The sequence below is a fragment of the Oryzias latipes genome, chromosome 15 (genome assembly GCF_002234675.1).
Source record: "Oryzias latipes chromosome 15, ASM223467v1".
Taxonomy (NCBI): Eukaryota; Metazoa; Chordata; class Actinopteri; order Beloniformes; family Adrianichthyidae; genus Oryzias; species Oryzias latipes.
Window position 1 is genome coordinate 25698527 of NC_019873.2, and position 23131 is coordinate 25721657.

Sequence of the window (23131 nt, forward strand, 5' to 3'; positions counted from 1 at the left end):
CAATTATTTCAAATCTTATCAAAAAAAAAATTCTCTGTTTTAAGAAAAATGAAAACATTTCAGGATTATTGTCTGGTGTTTGATAGGGCTAACGTTGAGGCTGAATTTGTCTCACCATGTTCTTTTAGAGTAAACACATTCAACTCAATTTAAGCTTGTAGTTTGAAAATAAACAGATGTCTTCGACATCCTTTTAACTCCAGAACTGTTTCATCATCCTTGTAAGTAGTTCAAGGTTTGAGAGTATTATTTTTTTTTACATCTGTTTTGTTTTCCTTGTTTTTATTTCCCTGACATCCTCCCATCATGCCCACAAAAGGACACCGTATTAATGGTACACCTCTCTGTTTTCTTTTGTTTTCACAGGAAAAGAAGAATACGTTGCAACCTTCAAAGGATCGGAGTTCTTCTGCTACGATCTGTCCTTGAACCCGATTCAAAGCAGCAGTGATGAAATCACATTGTCATTCAAAACCCTTCAGAGGAATGGACTGATGCTGCACACGGGCAAATCTGCTGATTACGTCAACCTGGCACTGAAAAATGGGGCAGTCTCACTCGTCATTAATTTGGGGTCTGGAGCCTTTGAAGCTCTTGTGGAGCCAGTCAATGGGAAATTTAATGACAATGATTGGCATGATGTCAAAGTAACACGGAATCTACGTCAGGTAACAGTACAAAGAATAATGCAGAGACTGATTCAATGAACTAAAACAAATGTTCATAAATCATTGCCATCATGAAAAACATAATTTTTACCAGATTTTACAATCGGACTACTAACTTGAATTAAAGTGGTTTAAGGTGAAGACTAAAACAAGACCACAGGGGAGCAGGGACGTCTAAATTCCAAACAGCTATTTCTGTGATAGAAGGCAATTTAAATTCATTTTAAGGTATTTAAATGGATCTCATTATATTGCAACTACACAGTAGCAAAAAACTTCAATATAATTTTTGTTTTATAAAACTGAGTGGAAAGTAAAGATCGTCTCTTATTTGGATTTCAAGATGAGTTCTTTCTTTTTTTCAACAGATATTTTGTTTGTGCCTTCATCCCAACCAAGTCTGTGAATATCCAACTTTGTATTCAAGGAAAGTCAATGTCCTTTAGTGACATGTAAATCAACTCTAAAAAATATTGTATACTATATTTGTAAGTGTTCTTTTTTTTTTAGTGTGGACTCAATCATCATGTTTTTACTGACGCGTTCAAAATTATCAGCAAAATCTGCCCATATGGCAGTATTACATACCATTCTGGGGATATTCACTTCAGAATACCTCATAGGCTTACAAAACAAACAGAAACTATGAGGTAGCTTGACATATCTGCATGTAAACAGTGCAGCTAAAACAGTTTTGAGTTTAATCCCAGTATTGTTGTTGAGGAAACTAACTGAACAACTTGTGCCAGGACAGCTTATAGTAAATTGGTTCAGGAAACAGTGAGAGTCCTCAGCATGACTGCAGTTTCATCCCGTCTGTGATTAGTGGTGAAAGACCTCTCGCTGAGGCGCACATAGACACTCTCCCATGAGCTTTAGGCTTCACCTCCACCTCCGTGTTAAATCAGCCACTACTGACTTGGTTGTTGTTAGCTGCGGTGGGTAAAAGTGTCTTTTTGCTATTGGTCAGAATCTGATCACTAGTTGGTTTAAGCAGGTTGTTTTTTTTTACAGGATTTTTTTTTCCCCCTGTACTTCAGGGCTACTTGTGCGTGGAGGACCGGATTGACCATATGGCAGTTGAGATATTCTTGTACACACACGCACACAGACACACATATGCACTTAAAGAATTTAAAAAGGGGGGGAAAAAAAGCTTTAAATTTGGCTCAAATGGTAGAATGTGCAGATTTCCTTTTCTTCTTCGGAATATGACAATTTGTTTTAGAAAGTAGATTATTAATATTAGCCTTATTTCCACAAGTACCAGTGTTGACATTAAATAATACTATTCTGGAAAACACTATAAAGGAAAAAAAAAACATAAAATGTTTTGTTCTTCTTAGAAGATTTATATATTTTTTTCTTTTAAAGAGATTTGGAGGTATTTTTTGGCTGTTTTAGAATGCATAAGTACACCAATAATGTTGTGTGCAATGCATTTAATCATATTCGGTAATTCCTAAAATTGTTGCTGTTTGTCAATTTTTTGTTTCAGATTAGATTGTTTATATACATAAGGTTTTTGCTTTATATATATCCGTCTATATTCAGATATTTATTTATCTATAATCTAAAACTACCTAAACTTGTTCCTGCTTTCTTGTTGGGAATTGTAAGTCTTCACCTGATGACCAAAAAATGCTATTTTGCAAAGTCATCAAATTGATTAATGGAAAACCTATGAGTTTGGCTTTAACCTGCATTTAAATTGTAAAAAGGAAAGGAGACATTTGAGCGCTTGCTCTGTGGAGGAATCAAAATTTTCCATCCTTCTCACACCTCGTCGGGGTCCTCTTTGCGTTCTCCCATTGCAGTAAAGTCATCCTAAAGTTCATCAGTAAGACCAAACGAGAGGTAATGTATGGTATGAACACCAGAAAGTCCGAAATGCTTCATTGGCAGATGGTCTTAATGTTATAAATAAATAAAAGACAAAAAATAAAACTGAGCTTTAAAATGGTCTTACATAAAGAACATCCTAAAGAGGGTCAAATGATGTGCTTTAGGCATTTAGGCTTTTTTATTTATTTATCTTTTTTTGGAGTCTTGATGTCTTTTGTACGACTTTGATGAGCAAATATGTGTCCGGATGGTGACAATGGTTCAAAACCACCATAGAGAATTGGTTGAGCTCTTGCTCTGGAGAATTCCTGTTATTTTCCTCTATCAGCTTTTTTCTTGTTAAACTTATTTTGCCCTTCTTTCTCTGTTACTAACATGCTTTGGAAACAAACTAACATCATTCATGGAATGTGCCATCATACTAACCAATATGATTTTTGCTGGTTAAGGATGTACTAACAGTATTGACCATCATATATTATTTAAGTAACAATCGTTATTCTGTTCACAGTTTTTAATTTCCTTTCTCCCCCCTTTTCCACAAAGCACTCAGGCATTGGACACGCTATGGTAAACAAACTACATTGTTCGGTAGATATCATTCTAATTGTTTCTTAGTTTGGGTTTGCCGTGTGTTTTCTTTTCTTTTCTTTTTTATTTTGTATTTTATTTTTAATTTAACTGTAGACGTCATTTACAAAAAAAGGAAAATTGCGGTTGGTACTCCTCTGCTTACTTTATAAATCTTTTTCTTTTTTCAGTTTCTCGGTGCATTCATTGATTTCACCTTCCTTATTTCACTTGTATCCTGTCCAGTTCTTTTGACTCACTCTTTTAGGAGCATCATTTCGAGCCTTTGCATCAGGCTGTGGTTAAAAATGAGGACTCCCTGCTGTCCGGCTGGTCTGATGCTCTTTGGCTCAGCCAGTTGTATCCCCCATTGACTTTGCATGGCATGCTCTTTTGACTACATGTTGCAAATGTTAGTCTTCCCATTCGTCAACCGTAATGTGACAGTACAGCTGTGTTTGTCTTTTTTCTGTATTCTGGTTTCCTTTTGTGGTTTTTACAGTGTCCGTGAGCTTTTGCAAGCATCTGACTTCGAATCAAGTGTCAATATGCAACTTTTTTATTTCCAGAAATGTTTATTGTTTTTATAAACATAAAAAAGACAAATACACGCATGCTCTTTACCTGTTTTGTTTTATAAATCTATCCTAAAAGGGTCATTGTGCTATTTATACAGCATGTGCTCCTTCCCTAACCAAGTGGCACGTTTTGTTTTGTTTTGTTTTGTTTTGTAGGACTGCTAGATGTACTAATATAGATACTAGTTAAACTAACATCTTGGTAACATTTTACTAACTCCATTTTTGTGTCTGCTAAAGTATTTTAAGTTGCAGCCAAAACAATACTAACACTGTAGTATGGGTAGTTTACTAACGCTAAATAGTGTTGCATTCCTGTAAAGGCTTGGAGCCTTCCTACTAATAAAACTAAACAAAATACAAATAAATAAATAAAAACAAGAAAAAAGACTGAAAACAGACATGAAAATGGGATTTGGAATAAGTTAATTTAGAGGCTTTTTTGCCCCGCCACAAAAAAAAAAAGAGAGACAAAAGGGGATTATAATTGTAGTGTGTAGGCTGTCTGAGTATAGCATGTCTTTTCCCTGTGCTTCTTTATGTAGGTAACAATATCCGTAGATGGGATTCTGACCACCACAGGGTATACACAAGAAGACTACACCATGTTAGGCTCTGATGACTTTTTCTATGTTGGTGGGAGCCCTAGTACAGCTGACCTGCCTGGATCTCCAGTTAGCAACAACTTCATGGGCTGCCTGAAGGAGGTAAGCAGTGCTTGTATGAACTGTTGGGCCGACGAGTGTCCTCGATGCAGCCATTTTCATTTCAGGGCTTCAGTGCAAACTCATTTACCAAATAGCTGATCCTATCTTTTCTTAGTATTTCTCTTTTGCTAATATTGTTTTCCTTCTATTTAGACAATAAAGTAATATTACATTACGTCTTTTTTGCTTTTTCTGAACACATAATACGTAACACGCACACGTACGACTGTCTTGAAGTGGAATTTACTACTGGCTTCTTACAGCTCTGTGAGATGCACATCAAAGAGGAGCATTGATCCAGAGATCAGTTAGTTGAATTTTCATGAGCAGTCATGCAACTGACACACAACAGAGTACTATTGTTGCAGAGTAGTAGTCCAAGCCCTCTTCTAGACTGATAGTACTTTAAAATGCGAAACTGAAACCAACCTTAATGTTTTATGTGTGGTCTATGTGTGCTTAGTACAGTTTATGTACATGTCTATTTTAACATATAACGTGAAGGCTTTATTGACTGAATTGATTTGTATTTTATTTCATGACATTTCTTTGAGGTTTTTCGAACTGCCTCCAGTGTGGGATGTCTCCTACACCAGCGGGTTGGAGAGTCTTAAGGAATTCCAGTTTAATGAACAGACACAGTAAAGACCACATGTTCACTGGCTTTGAACTGCTCATTATAAACTTGGTTGTTGAAAGACTGTCTTACATGTCTCTGGGTGGCTGTAGTTGTGGTGACAAAAGATCACAGCCTTAGTCATCTTCTAACTACCCAGGATACTCTGGTACAGTCTTTGGATCCATGAAAATAACTACGCAATAACTTACATTTGTTACACTTCTACAATACTTCCAGGAGAAAAAAATATTTGGCTTTTCTTAAAAGGAAAAAAAAATCAAAGTTCCCTTACTGATCTTTTAAAAGGCAGTTTTGGTATTGCAAAATTCCACAATAGTTTAATATAATAAATATTAATGTCTGTTAAAGAGCAGTTTGTAGCCAAGCAGCAATTTGTTTTCTGTGTATAAAAAGCTGAGTGTTACACAGATCAACTCACTGAACAGTGTGGAAAAAAAAGAGTCCTATTGCAGGTGTGAAAATGGTGAGAAGTCATATGACTTGTGGTTAAAGAGGGCAGCGGTCGCTGATGTATGACATGTTATAGAATTTGTGTGCAGATTCCAGTCTGAGCTGCCTGTCTGTCTGTCACAATGGCAAAACAAACGGTGGTGCAGTAATAGCTCAGTTGTCACAGCCCGACTTTGGAGACAAATTATTGCAGCACTAGTGCAGCACCAGGCGTAGTTCAAACCAAAGCTTTTTTTAATTCTGAAACGTGCCCTTTGTCTTGGCTATAAAAATTGATTTGGGTTTATTGGCTGTATCTATTCCACCTTTGCCTTGATGACTCATGTCCAGCAGGCAGATATATTAGTATATATCCCTTTATTTCTCTTCTTTTGGTGCGATGTGCTAGGAATTTCTTGCTTTTACATTTGTATTTCTTTAAAATAAAGATAAAAGAAATAGGAATAAATGCAACTATCCTTTTTAGAATTTCAATGCAGATACATTTAGCCTAATCTGTCAGTCAGAACATTTGAAATACATTTAGATTTGATGTTGTTTTTCTTTTCTTTTTTTTTACCTAATTCTGTAGCAGTGAGGTGAGCTATATGTACAGGACCAGCTTAGATGCTGTATATCTGACTCAGTGATAAACACAATGCCCTGTGCAAACCTGATCCCACTGAAGGGGTTCCCAATTTCAGGTGAATGCATATTATAAGTATAAAAAAGCAAAGCTCAGTCAAATTTGTACAGAGGAAGCAAGAAGATACACTGTACTGTTCAAATATTTTTAAAGACCGACTCTGATGAAGATTGTGCTTTTGGTGTTTTTACCGTGTTCTGTTCTTCATTGTTTTGATGATGGAGGACATATAATAAGAAAATTAAGCTAATATGCATTTCTGAGAGGTTCTTTGTTTATCCAAATCATTGTGAATCAGGAGCAGATGAAAAAAAAGTACCGTATTTTCCGGACTGTAAGTCGCTCCGGAGTATAAGTCGCACCAGCCCAAAAATGCATTATAAAGTAGAAAAAAACACAGATAAGTCGCACTGGACTATAAGTCGCATTTTGACGGGAAATTTATTTGACAAAATTTTAGACCAAGATATAATAACTTGCACAAACTCAAATGACACATTCATAGCAGACTGTTTACATAATAATTTCACAGTAATTCTTTCTCAGACTTATTTATTTATTCCTTTCATGAAGCATCATTGGCCAACTAATACTCTGTTTTCATCCTGTATTTGTAGAAACAGTTGTAATTTTTATTGCATTTCTGAATCTATGAAATCATTGGAAAATAGAATATTATGTTGTTAGCCTTCAAGATCTTACTGTATAAAAAGGTTGCTGATTCTCTGAGTCACTTAACATACTCTTAACACTTAACATACCTCATACATCAAATTGACCCAGGAACATCATCTCTGTTCCTCACAAATGAACATAACAGGAGGGTAAACAATGTATTTATTTCAATTTAGTTCTAATATAAGTCGCTGCGGAATATAAGTCGCACCCCTTGCCAAACTATGAAAAAAAGGGCGACTTATAGTCCGGAAAATACGGTAGTTTGAAAAAGAGCTTATTTGTGAGACAGAAAACACGCTGGGTGGGCCAGAAGCTCCCTGCTCCACTCCATTCTGATGCATCCCCTTGCAGACAAATAGATCCATGAACGTCTTTGACTTTCTCGTTAGAGCTGGAATCTGAAGCAAAACTGTACGGCCGGATAGCCCCTTTTGGTAATGTTAGGTTGGGGGTGTGAGGAGCTGTAAGCTAGCAGGACACCATGTAAACTGAGAGCTCTCAACAACAAGGAGGGGAAGGGGGTGCAGAAACTATATCCTAGAAAAAGACAGGTTTTTTTGGGCTAAAAATTGGATAATCAGAATTAAAAAACCACTGGGAACGCTTTGAAAATAGATCTAAAGTTGATCAGGGTGGGTCCTATAATAAACATTTACTGCACTTATCCAGTTGACTTTATATCGTCACAACCAGCCTAATTTATTTATTATGAAGGTTTGGACAGTGTGAGACTAGATTCTATTATACATCTATTATCTTTGTAAAGTGTCCTCATACCACATCCAAACACAGGAAATGTGTCTACATTTCTAGAGTTGAAACAAAGTTAGATGGCCTACAGTGCCTTCTTCTGATCTTGAGAAACCTCTCACAAAGATATTTGCCCTTAGAGCTTCAAAGGAGCTGTAGATACATTTAAACTGATTAAACCAAATGAAGATTTGATAATGATGAGGTAATGGCCATATCCATCTTTAGCATCACTGTTGACAATTACTGCTCTACACAACATGCCATTAAGAGTGCCACTGTACAAATTGCAGCTGGGTCTTAGTTTATAGAGTTTGCTTTCTTTAACACACACACCCTGCATTAATATATGTATATACTATGACAAGTTTATGCTTAAGCAGGTTTTATAATGCAATTCTTGTCCCAGCAAAATTTTTCCTGATTGTGAATCTGCTCATTAATGTTTTGAGAAGTTTATCTGTTTATTTGTAGGGTTAATTTCATGTAACTACCGGTACTATCTAAAAGCAGAGAGCCAAGTATTTAGTTGATCCACAAAAAACAAAAAACTACAGTCCTTCCACTTACTTTTTAGTACTTTAAGTATAGTGTTTTTTTTTTTTTTTGTATTTGCTTTTCTTAACCAAATCCACTGTGATACTAACAAATAATTTCTTCCAAACCACTAACATAGTTGCTTTGCAGCTTCATGTACTCTTACCTGTCAGTTGACTGTAGAGTTCAGGTAGAAGATTTTCTTTATATTATTCTCAGCACAGTGTGCACTTTTTGAAGGCTTCCTTCACACAGCAGAAGAAAGCAGGTTGATATGTGTTTGACATTGTGTGCTTTTGCCAATACAGTGAACAGGTGAAGTTGACTACATCATGTAATGTTTGAAGCATCAAAAAAACTTGCTTCTGACTGCGCTATTATTCTTTCACAGATCAAACGGCACTGGCAACTGCAATGGAACAAAATACATTGTCTGCGTACTTTTCAGTTTTTTCTTTTCTTTTTTTCATGAATTACTGTAATATGATTTATTCTTTTGAATTCAATGTAGGTTGTCTACAAAAACAACGATGTGAGACTCGAGTTGTCCAGGCTGGCAAAGCAGGGCGATCCCAAGATGAAGATCCACGGGACTGTGGCCTTCAAATGTGAAAACGTGGCCACTCTGGACCCCATCACATTTGAGACGCCCGAATCTTTCATCGTTCTGAACAAGTGGAATGCTAAAAAGACAGGCTCCATCTCCTTTGACTTCCGCACCACAGAGCCCAACGGCCTTCTCCTTTTCAGCCACGGCAAGCCCAAACAGCAACCCAAGGATTCCAAGAGTCCCCAAACCTTTAAGGTGGACTTCTTTGCCATTGAGATGTTGGAGGGCCACCTGTACTTGTTGCTTGACATGGGCTCAGGAACTACAAAAACCAAGGCGGTCAATAAGAAAGTCAACGATGGCGAGTGGTACCATGTGGACTTTCAGCGTGACGGACGATCAGGTAAATTTCAATTTCATCAATTTAGATGTAGAACCCTCAACACGCAAGGTTTGACAAATTGCAAGGAGCATGCTTACATTTCTTTTTGCCTACTAGCTGCCCTGGAGCACTCAATGTTAAAGGTGTTTGCATGTTTTTATATGATAGGGAGCTTTATATTCTGTTAGACAAGTGCAGACTTCTGCATACAATGCATAATTCAATAGAAGGCTTCGAAAAGGAACTCTGCTCTGGATAAATTATTTAACAACAAAAAAGTACTACTCCTGGGTCACAGCTGCATTTTCTGAGATTGTTTTGATTATTCACAGAATTGCCGATACTGCTTCCACCAAACATTTAAGACACATTTAAAGTAAAGTTTTTAAACCAGATTCCTACTGTGACTATTTTCGCCACAAGAAAACTTAGCTCCTCTCCCAATGTGTCCTTTAAGCCTTCGGTTGCTGTGATGTGGTCTCTGTTGAATTGCTTATCTAAGCAGCAATTTGTTAGTGTGAGCTTCAAGCCATGGCTTTGCAATGTCATGCTTTAAATTAGATATACCCCTTGACCATGTTTTCCACTCAATCTCAAGAGGTGGAAATCAGATTAACTGTTTCATTACCCTCAAAACAATTATGGGGTGTAGTTCAAAACTGAACCTGACACAGCTGAAATGACACAAAAAAATCTGTTTGTAAAATATAAATACATTTTATGGCAATTTGTATTTTTAATGAATGATGAATTTTTAAATGTATTCATATCTAAACAAAGGTTATTTTGTATTTATTAGTTTTTAAATTAAATCACTAATTAATTAGGCAGAAAAAAAATACTTCTTATATTTTTAAAACATATTTGAGGTAGAGTTTTCTGATCTATTCAAAAAACCATACCTGAGATTAATTTTAACATCATAATTATAACAATGCTGTTGAATACAAACAACATATTACGATGACCAAATCTAGCTGCAGCAGTGTAGATTAACACAATTTCCAGCAAGCAGTGTGGGACAATCAGTCTGCAATTTACTCACAACACAGGTGCAGCTCTCTATTTAAGAAATATGGGCGATGTCAGCATTACGTTAATTACCTACTCAGTTAAAATGGCTAAACCTGAAAAACAAGCCATCTTGCCATAAATACAGGATTCTGTGAGCTGGAATTGTTCAGCCTCAGTTTTGCTAAATAATTGTGGAAAACAATTGCAAAACAACAAAATTTTTTCTTGTAAAAAAAAAAAGAACAAAACTTAATTAGCTTTTATTTTTATTCTTATTGTTTTCATGTCACCTTTTTTTTGGTCAAAACTGAGACAATTCCAAACAAAAATTACTTTTAAATATAATCAAAATTAAAGCTACAAGTAGCATTTAGCGGGCCCGAGCACGTGCGACCGCATGGCACGAGCGACCCCCCCCGTGAGCAACGCCCTGCTCGAGCCATTCTCGTCGTCTTTTCTTGTCCATTCTGGAGCTCCAAGCTAATGTTAATACGACAGCAGCCTGGGGGGGGGGGGGGGGGGGGGGCTGTAATCTGTTGCCTTAAGGGACAAAGACTTTTGCATATAGCATGAAAAAAATTCAAGCAATGATGATAATTGCTATCACTGTCCCTAAGGATGAGAACAATAGAACTCATTCAATTTCCACTACAATGTCTAGATGAGTGTCAGCTATGTCTGATAACTTGGCCAATTAGCTGGACCGGGATCTTGCAAAGTGCAGGTGGTTAACGTCCAGTGTGATGAGTCTGTGGACGGCAACAGTACAGCATAGCTTTTGGTTTCCACAAGAGAAGAACTCCTGACACATCTGCCCTAACAGACAACTACAAGAGGAGTTGAAATGTATAACACGGTGAAGGAGTTTTTGTGCAGAAAAAGGTACAATTAGAAAAGCTGGTAGCAGTGACTGCAGATGGGACTCCTGCTATGATCAATAGACAAACAGGTTTCATCACTCACTGTAAAGCTGACCCAGACTTTCCAAAATGTCTGCATTACTGCTGCGTCATTCACCAGCAGGCCTTATGTGCAGAAGTGATTGGCTCTGGACATATAATGACTCTTATTCTGAAAATCGTAAACAACCTCAGCTGCAAAGCAAAACAGCACAGGATTTTTAAGGTGCTATTGGAGGAGATGTCTGTTGAATATGGTGAATATGAACATTGTGAATCTGAACTTGCATTCTTGACTGACATTACTGGAAAACTAAACCACTTGATCTGCGAGCTGCAAGACAATGGCAAAACTATTTTTTTTTGACCAGCCTGCCTTAGCCAGTGTTTTTCTTGTGGGGATCTTTTCTGCCAGGGCTTGTCAGCTTGGTCAGTGGATGTTGCTGCAGTTGTCTCCCTTGCTGGGACAGCTGGAGTTAAACACAGCAGCTCACGGCTCTGAAGTGGACCCCGTTGCTGTCCCAGTCTGGATGGGCACTGTGGCGATGTTCCAATGGCCAGGCTGGCTCCTGGTATAAAGAGATTCCCAAATACCATTTCCTAACCGCAGAGCCAAGGATGTGTTTACATGTTTAGGTCAAAAATGTGATGGACATCTTTATGTTGTCTATTGATGTAAGTTTAAACCTAAACATGCCACCCTGTTATTAATCCAGTTGATATGGTTCTCCATCTGTGTCTAGGTGATAGAAAAGCATTTTTTTTTATATTTAGAGCTCTAAGCAAACAAACAGTTGTCTATATAAAAGAGCTTTTACAATTGTGCACTTTTAGCAGGTCTCTGAGTTCATGTGACCAATGTATGGTGGATTTTCACAGACCTTGTTTAAAACTGAAGGTGAGAGAGACTTAGAGAAATGGCTTCATTGTTCTGGAGTTCTTTGTTTCATCCACAGAAGAGTAGAATTGGTGATTGATTTTGAAAAGCTGCTGAAAAAGTATCTTTTTCAAATTGCAATTTCTAACTTGGGTTTTACATTTTGTGTTCCATTTTTTGTGCTTTATTTGGGAAGCATTTGTTATTTGTTTGGTGTTTTTAAGGTTCTGCAAATATACACATCATTTTTTAGAGACATTTGTTATCAGTTGTGTTTGTTGATTTGTAGTTTAATTTCATTGGATGTATAGATGTCGTGTGGGGGGGAGGCTCGAGAGCAGGTAGGACCCAGGCGCAGAGACGGGAGGCAAACGGGTTCAGGGCAAGTGGGTTTATTTAACTAACAAAAAGCGCTGCAGAGCAGGATGACAAAACTAAAAACAAAAACTTACTGTGGCATGGCAAGGGACATGGACGCCAGACAAGAAGACGTGATCAACATGAGCAGAAGTTAATGGACCAGCACAGGAGGAAGGCAGAGACAAGACTTATATACAGACAGGGCAGACAAGACACAGGTGAACACGATTAGGGCAGATGGGGACCAAAGGAAGTAAAACTCAAGAAACATGACAAGACAGGAAACCTTTCAAAATAAAACAGGAAACAGAACCAAACAAGACAGAACAAGAACTAAAGCGAAAAACAAGACAACAAACTGAAACCATGACAATAGAAAGGAAAAGAAGTTCAAACATTGATTATAAAAAAGGATATAAGAGATAAAAAAAAAAGAAAAAGGAAAAGAAAAAATATAAAATATTGATTTAATTGCATTTTGAATGAATAAAAAACAATGATTAATAGAATCAGAATCAGAATCAGAAATCAGAAAAAGTTTTATTGCCAGGTTCAGTAGAGCGCACTTTACAAAACGAGGAATTTGACTTGGTGTATAGTGCAATTAAGAATAAGTTAAAAATTAAGTTAACAACAACAACACACTATATACAGTAGAGTAAGGTGAATTAAAGTGGGAGCACAGATGGGCTGGGATGGTGGGGCCTGTAAGTGGCACCGACAGTCCTTTGGTGGGCGGGGGGGGGGGTCACCTGGGGGAGTTGGGGTACTGTTCAGCAGGCTGACTGCAGTGGGGAAGAAGCTGTTCTTGTGGCGCGAGGTCCTGATGGACCGGAGCCTCTTGCCAGAAGGGAGGGGCCGAAAGAGATTATGTCCTGGATGAGAGGGGTTGGCTACAATCCTGGCTGCCCGCCTCCAGGTCCTGGAGATGTGCAGCTCCTGGAGAGACGGGAGGTGGCAGCCGATCACCTTCTCTGCTGAGTGGATGACGCGTTGCAGCTTGGCCTTGTCTCAGAAACTGTTAAATATTAAATATTTGTGAATAAAATAGAATGGAATTACATGAGTTGCTGTGAGCACAGCTTAATAAATATCAAGTTATTGCACAGTGACCCGGTTAGACAGTCAGGATATTGCACGCATTGTAGTAAAATTAGAGTGAGGTGTGGTTGGTGGACGTATGTGCATTCCGTATGATAATTGCCTGTGGAAAAAAGCTGTTTCTTAGTCTGTTTGTCCTGGTTCTGATGGACCTGTACCTCCTTCCAGAGGGCAGCAGTTCAAACAGAGGGAAAGCAGAATGGGTGGAGTTAGTGGTGATGCTAGTCACTCTGCTGAGGCAGCGAGACTGGTAAATGTCCTTCAGTGAGGGGAGGGGGCAGCCGATGATCCTCTGCGCTGTCTTTACCACTCTCTGGAGACTCTGCCGTTCTGCTTCAGTGCAGTGGGAAAACCACACTGTGATGCCATAGGACAGAATGCTCTCAATGGTTGAGCGGTAGAACGTTACCAGCAGCTCCTGGCTGACGTCGTTCCTCCTAAGTTTTCTCAGGAAGTGCAGGCGTTGCTGGGCCTTCCTGATGACAGTCATGGTGTTGTTAGACCATGTGAGGTCAGCAGAGATGGTGGTGCCCAGGAGGGTGAAGCTGTGGACCCTCTCCACACAGTTTCCATCGATGTAGAGTGGGGGTGGATCTGTTCTGTTTTTTCTGAAGTCCAGGATGATCTCCTTGGTCTTGGTGGTGTTCAGGATGAGGTTATTAGCCTGACACCACCTTGAGAGTTTCAGGACTTCGTCTCTGTAGGCCGTCTCGTCGTCCCCAGAGATCAGCCCCACCACAGTAGTGTCGTCTGCAAACTTCACCACGGTGTTGCTGGTGTGGGCTGGTCTGCAGTCTGCTGTGTACAGTGTATACAGCAGAGGACTCAGCACACATCCCTGTGTGGAGCCTGTGCTCAGCGTCCGGGTGGAGGAGAGGTGGGGGTCAAGTTTGACTGTCTGTGGTCTGTTTGTCAGGAAGTCCTTGATCCACGAGCAGGTGAGTGGGTGGAGTCCTAGTTCAGACAGTTTGTTGACCAGAATGTCAGGAATGATTGTGTTAAAGGCTGAGCTATAGTCCACAAAGAGCATCCTGGCGTAGGTGTCTCTGTGTTCCAGGTGGCTCAGCGCAGTGTGGAGGGTGATGGAAATGGCATCATCCGTTGATCTGTTTGCTTTGTAAGCAAACTGGTGGGGGACGAAGATTGGAGGGAGGGAGTCTTTGATGTGTCCCAGGAGCAGCCGCTCCAGACACTTTGTGATGACAGCAGTGAGTGCAACTGGGCGGAAGTCCGTGAGGAAGGCTGTGGATGAGGACTTTTTGGGTATCGGGATGACAGTGGATGACTTCAGGCAAGCAGGGATGAAAGCCTGAGCTAGCGACAGGTTGAAGATTTTTGTGAAGACCTGGGAGAGTTGATCGGCGCAGGCCCGCAGAACCTTTCCGGGAACTCCATCAGGTCCCGCCGCTTTCCTGGGGTTTACCCTGCTGAACATCCGTGCCATCCGTGCCACGTCCATAAAGGCATTGTTTTTATATTTAGAGCTCTAAGCAACCAAACAGTTGTCTATATAAAAGAGCTTTTACAAATGTGCACTTTTAGCAGGCTGAAAAAATTATCTTTTTAAAATTGCCATTTCAAATTTGGGTTTTAAATTTTGTGTTCCATTTTTCTGTGCTTGTATTGGAAGGATTTGTTATTATTTTGTTTAAAAGTGCTACATATTGTATATACACATAATTTATTTAGAGAAATTTGCTATACGTTGTGTTTTTTGGTTTTGTAGTTTAATTTCATTGGATTTATATTAAGGAAAAGAAGTTGCAGCATTGATTAAAAAAGGATAAAAGAGACATTTACTGTCTAAGTCTTATGTTACATCTGTAGAACTGTACTGAGAGTTGGGTTTTGTTTTGGAGCACATTCATATGTTTTGTTTGTAAAAAAAAAAGATAAAATATTAGGTTAATTGCATTTTACATGACTAGAAAAGCAATGATTATTCATAAAAATCTATGAAAGACATACAAAACAAATGAAAAAGCAGTCTGCCCTCCCTCTTGTGTCTAAACTCTTGTCACCTCACTTCTGGGTTAGTTAGCATATGAACTGGCAGCTGGTGTGTGTGTGTGTGGGGGGGGGGGGGGGGGGTGAAATTTGACTCCAGCAACAGGGATGATTGAGGAGCAGGCTGCAGCATGAGGAAAAGACTTAAGCATGTAAGAGGAAATGACATCCTACAGTTGACCAGTTCATTTTATATCTGTAAAGAATATTCAAGAAGCATTTAGACATGTTCAGCTATATGCGTGTGAAACTTGGTGTGGATATTTGAAGCATAAGTAATTTTAAAACACACTTGTTTGGAGTCCAGACGGAAAAAGCACAGGTTTTGGGATGAATCAGGATTTTTTTAAAATCATCTGTTTCACCTGGACTTCTGAAAAAAATATGGAAGGCAGCAAACACAGATCCCTACATTTAAAAAAATAAATGGTGTTGATATATGATGATTAAGTTATGAAAAAAAATAGGTGTTTGTAGTTTTGCCTAAAAAGACGTTTTCGGACCTTTTTGGATGTAATGCTCTCTAAGATGTCACCTGTAACTTCAATCATTCTGAATTTTTTTAGGAAGCAGTAGCACATAAATGCCTATTAAAGTCTAGTCTTTGGTGCTGATAACCTAAACAGAATTTATGCTAAAAATCTTTGTTCAGTCCAAAATTGCATAGGAAAAAAAGAGGTATGAAGTTTCTCATAGACCCTATTGTGTTACATATCAAAGCTGGAGGTTATTAAAGGCATCTAATTCTGAAATCTCAGCTTCCTGAGACAAACGGCTGATTTATAATAAATTTCTATTATTTGGGTGCACATAATCGACCACTTCCTGTTACGCAGGCACCGTCAGGTGTACACCCATGAAACTTCAGATTATGAGAGAGGACCCTTCTGAGTATCTCCAGTTTTAATTTCATGCACATCGGACAAAGCAATTAGATAAAAATGGGCAGAATGTGCCCAATGCAATAACTAGGTGGCGCTATAGAGCTCGTCCAAGATTGTCATATCCATGGGTTCAGAATAGAAGCTTCATCATATCCATTGAATTTCAGTGAGATTGGACAAGGAATGTGCACGTGAGAGCAACTTTTGTGTGCATGGCGAGATGCCCAACTTTGCCGCTCTGTCACGACCACACCCCCGCATTGAAAGTTATGGTTTTTTGTCAGAGTAAACTTCAATGGCTTTTCAACAGGTGGATGTCATTTTCAGGTGTGTCGGCTCATCCTACTTAGAGCAGTGATGCTCCAAGTAAAACATGTCATTTCCTCTTGCCAGCAGGTGGCGCTACACTTTTTCCAGATTCTTTCACTGCAGATGTGTTCAGAGTCAGACTACAATCATGCATATCAATTTTGGATCAGATTGGAATATGCATGGCTGAGTTATGGCCATTTTTCTTTTCATGGCGTGTTTTCGAAACAACGTCAAATTTCTACGCGCCGCCACGGCCACAAACTTCTGTAAAAACTTAAAAGCTTTGCAATTTAACATCGGACATGTGTATAGTTTACAAAACCAAAGTTTGGAGTCATTATTCACAAATCTCTAGGAGGAGTTCGTTCTAGAAGGAGGCCTGCAAATGTCCAAAATAGAGCAAAAATGACATATTGACCTCAATATATCAGACTTCCTGTGCGAGTGACAGGTGGGTCCTTTCAGACTTTTTTGTAGGTCTCCATCTGAAGAACATGCCCTGTAAAAATCAAGCTTGTACGTTAAAGCGTATGCGGGGCGTCGGGACAAAAGTCACTGTAGGTGGCGCTGTCGAGCCATTTTTGCGCACCCATGCCAATTTCCCATAAAATACGAAATTTTTCGCGACTCCTGATGTGTGTGCCAAATTTGGTGAGTTTTGGGGTATGTTAAAGGCCTCAAAAATGCGATTCTTCCGGCAGAAGAAAAATAATAATAATTAAAGCTACAAGTAGCATTTAGCGGGCCCGAGCACGTGCGACCGCATGGCACGAGCGACCGCCCCGTGAGCAACGCCCTGCTCGAGCCATTCTCGTCGTTTTTTCTTGTCCATTCTGGAGCTCCAAGCTATTGTTAATACGACAGCAGCCTGGGGGGGGGGGGGGGGGGGGGGGGGGGGCTGTAATCTGTTGCCTTAAGGGACAAAGACTTTTGCATATAGCATGAAAAAAATTCAAGCAATGATGATAATTGCTATCACTGTCCCTAAGGATGAGAACAATAGAACTCATTCAATTTCCACTACAATGTCTAGATGAGTGTCAGCTATGTCTGATAACTTGGCCAATTAGCTGGACCGGGATCTTGCAAAGTGCAGGTGGTTAACGTCCAGTGTAATGAGTCTGTGGACGGCAACAGTACAGCATAGCTTTTGGTTTCCACAAGAGAAGAACTCCTGACACATCTGCCCTAACAGACAACTACAAGAGGAGTTGAAATGTATAACACGGTGAAGGAGTTTTTGTGCAGAAAAAGGTACAATTAGAAAAGCTGGTAGCAGTGACTGCAGATGGGACTCCTGCTATGATCAATAGACAAACAGGTTTCATCACTCACTGTAAAGCTGACCCAGACTTTCCAAAATGTCTGCATTACTGCTGCGTCATTCACCAGCAGGCCTTATGTGCAGAAGTGATTGGCTCTGGACATATAATGACTCTTATTCTGAAAATCGTAAACAACCTCAGCTGCAAAGCAAAACAGCACAGGATTTTTAAGGTGCTATTGGAGGAGATGTCTGTTGAATATGGTGAATATGAACATTGTGAATCTGAACTTGCATTCTTGACTGACATTACTGGAAAACTAAACCACTTGATCTGCGAGCTGCAAGACAATGGCAAAACTATTTTTTTTTGACCAGCCTGCCTGAGCCAGTGTTTTTCTTGTGGGGATCTTTTCTGCCAGGGCTTGTCAGCTTGGTCAGTGGATGTTGCTGCAGTTGTCTCCCTTGCTGGGACAGCTGGAGTTAAACACAGCAGCTCACGGCTCTGAAGTGGACCCCGTTGCTGTCCCAGTCTGGATGGGCACTGTGGCGATGTTCCAATGGCCAGGCTGGCTCCTGGTATAAAGAGATTCCCAAATACCATTTCCTAACCGCAGAGCCAAGGATGTGTTTACATGTTTAGGTCAAAAATGTGATGGACAGCTTCATGTTGTCTAAACATGCCACCCTGTTATTAATCCAGTTGATATGGTTCTCCATCTGTGTCTAGGTGATAGAAAAGCATTTTTTTTTATATTTACAGCTCTAAGCAAACAAACAGTTGTCTATATAAAAGAGCTTTTACAATTGTGCACTTTTAGCAGGTCTCTGAGTTCATGTGACCAATGTATGGTGGATTTTCACAGACCTTGTTTAAAACTGAAGGTGAGAGAGACTTAGAGAAATGGCTTCATTGTTCTGGAGTTCTTTGTTTCATCCACAGAAGAGTAGAATTGGTGATTGATTTTGAAAAGCTGCTGAAAAAAGTATCTTTTCAAATTGCAATTTCTAACTTGGGTTTTACATTTTGTTTTCCATTTTTTGTGCTTTATTTGGGAAGCATTTGTTATTTGTTTGGTGTTTTTAAGGTTCTGCAAATATACACATCATTTTTTAGAGACATTTGTTATCAGTTGTGTTTGTTGATTTGTAGTTTAATTTCATTGGATGTATAGATGTCGTGTGGGGGGGAGGCTCGACAGCAGGTAGGACCCAGGCGCAGAGACGGGAGGCAAACGGGTTCAGGGCAAGTGGGTTTATTTAACTAACAAAAAGCGCTGCAGAGCAGGATGACAAAACTAAAAACAAAAACTTACTGTGGCATGGCAAGGGACATGGACGCCAGACAAGAAGACGTGATCAACATGAGCAGAAGTTAATGGACCAGCACAGGAGGAAGGCAGAGACAAGACTTATATACAGACAGGGCAGACAAGACACAGGTGAACACGATTAGGGCAGATGGGGACCAAAGGAAGTAAAACTCAAAAACATGACAAGACAGGAAACCTTTCAAAATAAAACAGGAAACAGAACCAAACAAGACAGAACAAGAACTAAAGCGAAAAAAAAGACAACAAACTGAAACCATGACAATAGAAAGGAAAAGAAGTTCAAACATTGATTATAAAAAAGGATATAAGAGATAAAAAAAAAGAAAAAGGAAAAGAAAAAAGATAAAATATTGATTTAATTGCATTTTGAATGAATAAAAAACAATGATTAATAGAATCAGAAATCAGAAAAAGTTTTATTGCCAGGTTCAGTAGAGCGCACTTTACAAAACGAGGAATTTGACTTGGTGTATAGTGCAATTAAGAATAAGTTAAAAATTAAGTTAACAACAACAACACACTATATACAGTAGAGTAAGGTGAATTAAAGTGGGAGCACAGATGGGCTGGGATGGTGGGGCCTGTAAGTGGCACCGACAGTCCTTTGGTGGGCGGGGGGGGGGGGAGGGGGGGTCACCTGGGGGAGTTGGGGTACTGTTCAGCAGGCTGACTGCAGTGGGGAAGAAGCTGTTCTTGTGGCGCGAGGTCCTGGTCCTGATGGACCGGAGCCTCTTGCCAGAAGGGAGGGGCCGAAAGAGATTATGTCCTGGATGAGAGGGGTTGGCTACAATCCTGGCTGCCCGCCTCCAGGTCCTGGAGATGTGCAGCTCCTGGAGAGACGGGAGGTGGCAGCCGATCACCTTCTCTGCTGAGTGGATGACGCGTTGCAGCTTGGCCTTGTCTCTGGCCGTGGCCGCAGCGAACCAGACTGTGATGGAGGACGTGAGGGTGGATTCGATGATGGCGGTGTAAAAGTCTACCAGCATCTTTTCAGGGAGGTGAAACTTCTTCAGCTGCCTCAGGAAGTACATCCTCTGCTGGACCTTCTTAGTGATGGAGCTGATGTTCTGCTCCCACTTGAGGTCCTGGCTGATGATGGTTCCCAGGAAGCAGAAGGACTCCACAGAGGTCACCGGGGAGTCACAGAGGATGACAGGGGGGAGGGGGGCTGGGGCCTTCCTGAAGTCCACTGTCATCTCCACTGTCTTCAGAGCATTAAGCTCCAGGTTGTTAGCGCTGCACTATGACACCAGCCTGGCTATTTCACTCCTGTAGGCCGACTCATCTCCGTCAGAGATGAGGCCGATGAGTGTGGTGTCGTCAGCAAACTTCAGGAGTTTGACAGACAGGTGACCAGCTGTGCAGCTGTTTGTGTACAGGGAGAGTAACAGGGGTGAAAGGACACAGCCCTGGGGGGATCCGGTGCTTGTGGTCCGAGTATCTGAGACGAGCTTCCCCAGCCTCACATACTGCTGTCTGTCCGTCAGGAAGTCTGTGATCCACCTGCAGGTGGAGTCAGGCACATTCATCTTGGAGAGTTTTTAATACTAAGTCTAGACAGATTTAACACAGGTTTTTGGATGAAAAAGGATTTTTTATAAATCATCTGTTACACTTTTAAGTCTGAAAAAAATATGGAAGGCAGCAAACACAGATCCCTACCGTTTTTAATTTTTTTGTGCTGATATTTGAAAGATAAGTTATGCAAAAAAATAGGTGTTTGCAGTTTTGCCTAAAAAGACGTTTTCGGACCTTTTTGGATCAAATGTTGTCTAAAAGTTCACCTGTAACTTCAATCATTCTGAATTTTTTTAGGAAAACTAAACCACTTCAACTGTGATCTGCAAGGCAATGGTAAAACTATATTTTTTATGGAACAGCCTGCAGTGTTTCTTGTGGGGATCTTTTCTGCCAGGGCTTGCCGGCTTGGTCGGTGGTTGTTGCTGTTACCAATCCAGTTGATATGGTTCTCCATCTGTGTCTAAGTGATATAATCAGAATCAGAATCGTTTATTGTCATTGTACATGGGGATACAATGAAATTGCAGCAGCCTTGGAGTGAAGGAGTTACATAAAATAAAAATAAAAATAGAATAGAAAAAGAAATACTGTATTTACAACTCTTAACAAAAAATGAACAATATGGACAGAAACTGTTAAATATTAAATATTTGTGAATAAAATAGAATGGAATTACATGAGTTGCTGTGAGCACAGCTTAATAAATATCAAGTTATTGCACAGTGACCCGGTTAGACAGTCAGGATATTGCACGCATTGTAGTAAAATTAGAGTGAGGTGTGGTTGGTGGACGTATGTGCATTCCGTATGATAATTGCCTGTGGAAAAAAGCTGTTTCTTAGTCTGTTTGTCCTGGTTCTGATGGACCTGTACCTCCTTCCAGAGGGCAGCAGTTCAAACAGAGGGAAAGCAGAATGGGTGGAGTTAGTGGTGATGCTAGTCACTCTGCTGAGGCAGCGAGACTGGTAAATGTCCTTCAGTGAGGGGAGGGGGCAGCCGATGATCCTCTGCGCTGTCTTTACCACTCTCTGGAGACTCTGCCGTTCTGCTTCAGTGCAGTGGGAAAACCACACTGTGATGCCATAGGACAGAATGCTCTCAATGGTTGAGCGGTAGAACGTTACCAGCAGCTCCTGGCTGACGTCGTTCCTCCTAAGTTTTCTCAGGAAGTGCAGGCGTTGCTGGGCCTTCCTGATGACAGTCATGGTGTTGTTAGACCATGTGAGGTCAGCAGAGATGGTGGTGCCCAGGAGGGTGAAGCTGTGGACCCTCTCCACACAGTTTCCATCGATGTAGAGTGGGGGTGGATCTGTTCTGTTCTGCAAACTGGTGGGGGACGAAGATTGGAGGGAGGGAGTCTTTGATGTGTCCCAGGAGCAGCCGCTCCAGACACTTTGTGATGACAGCAGTGAGTGCAACTGGGCGGAAGTCCGTGAGGAAGGCTGTGGATGAGGACTTTTTGGGTATCGGGATGATAGTGGATGACTTCAGGCAAGCAGGGATGAAAGCCTGAGCTAGCGACAGGTTGAAGATTTTTGTGAAGACCTGGGAGAGTTGATCGGCGCAGGCCCGCAGAACCTTTCCGGGAACTCCATCAGGTCCCGCCGCTTTCCTGGGGTTTACCCTGCTGAACATCCGTGCCATCCGTGCCACGTCCATAAAGGCATTGTTTTTATATTTAGAGCTCTAAGCAACCAAACAGTTGTCTATATAAAAGAGCTTTTACAATTGTGCACTTTTAGCAGGCTGAAAAAATTATCTTTTTAAAATTGCCATTTCAAATTTGGGTTTTAAATTTTGTGTTCCATTTTTCTGTGCTTGTATTGGAAGGATTTGTTATTATTTTGTTTAAAAGTGCTACATATTGTATATACACATAATTTATTTAGAGAAATTTGCTATAGTTGTGTTTTTTGGTTTTGTAGTTTAATTTCATTGGATTTATATTAAGGAAAAGAAGTTGCAGCATTGATTAAAAAAGGATAAAAGAGACATTTACTGTCTAAGTCTTATGTTACATCTGTAGAACTGTACTGAGAGTTGGGTTTTGTTTTGGAGCACATTCATATGTTTTGTTTGTAAAAAAAAAAAGATAAAATATTAAGTTAATTGCATTTTACATGACTAGAAAAGCAATGATTATTCATAAAAATCTATGAAAGACATACAAAACAAATGAAAAAGCAGTCTGCCCTCCCTCTTGTGTCTAAACTATTGTCACCTCACTTCTGGGTTAGTTAGCATATAAACAGGCAGCTGGTGTGTGTGTGTGTGGGGGGGGGGGGGGGGGGGGTGAAATTTGACTCCAGCAACAGGAAAGATTGAGGAGCAGGCTGCAGCATGAGGAAAAGACTTAAGCATGTAAGAGGAAATGACATCCTACAGTTGACCAGTTCATTTTATATCTGTAAAGAATATTCAAGAAGCATTTAGACCATGTTCAGCTATATGCGTGTGAAACTTGGTGTGGATATTTGAAGCATAAGTAATTTTAAAACACACTTGTTTGGAGTCCAGACGGAAAAAGCACAGGTTTTGGGATGAATCAGGATTTTTTTAAAATCATCTGTTTCACCTG

At 40.1% G+C, this 23131-nt stretch overlaps 1 protein-coding gene across 35 annotated transcripts in view; it reads left to right on the top strand.

Moving 5' to 3' along the window:
• nrxn1 (neurexin 1) overlaps window positions 1–23131 on the top strand; it is a 261829-nt gene that overhangs the window by 78686 nt on the left and 160012 nt on the right. For 27 of the 35 annotated variants that reach the window (XM_023963299.1, XM_023963303.1, XM_023963319.1 and 24 more), the window contains 4 exons: window positions 367–668; window positions 3060–3083; window positions 4207–4368; window positions 8560–9001. In XM_023963299.1, coding sequence (XP_023819067.1) covers window positions 367–668; window positions 3060–3083; window positions 4207–4368; window positions 8560–9001 — 930 coding nt within the window. The remainder of the gene's footprint in view (window positions 1–366; window positions 669–3059; window positions 3084–4206; window positions 4369–8559; window positions 9002–23131) is intronic. The other 8 variants (XM_023963307.1, XM_023963316.1, XM_023963313.1 and 5 more) reach the window with 1 other exon arrangement.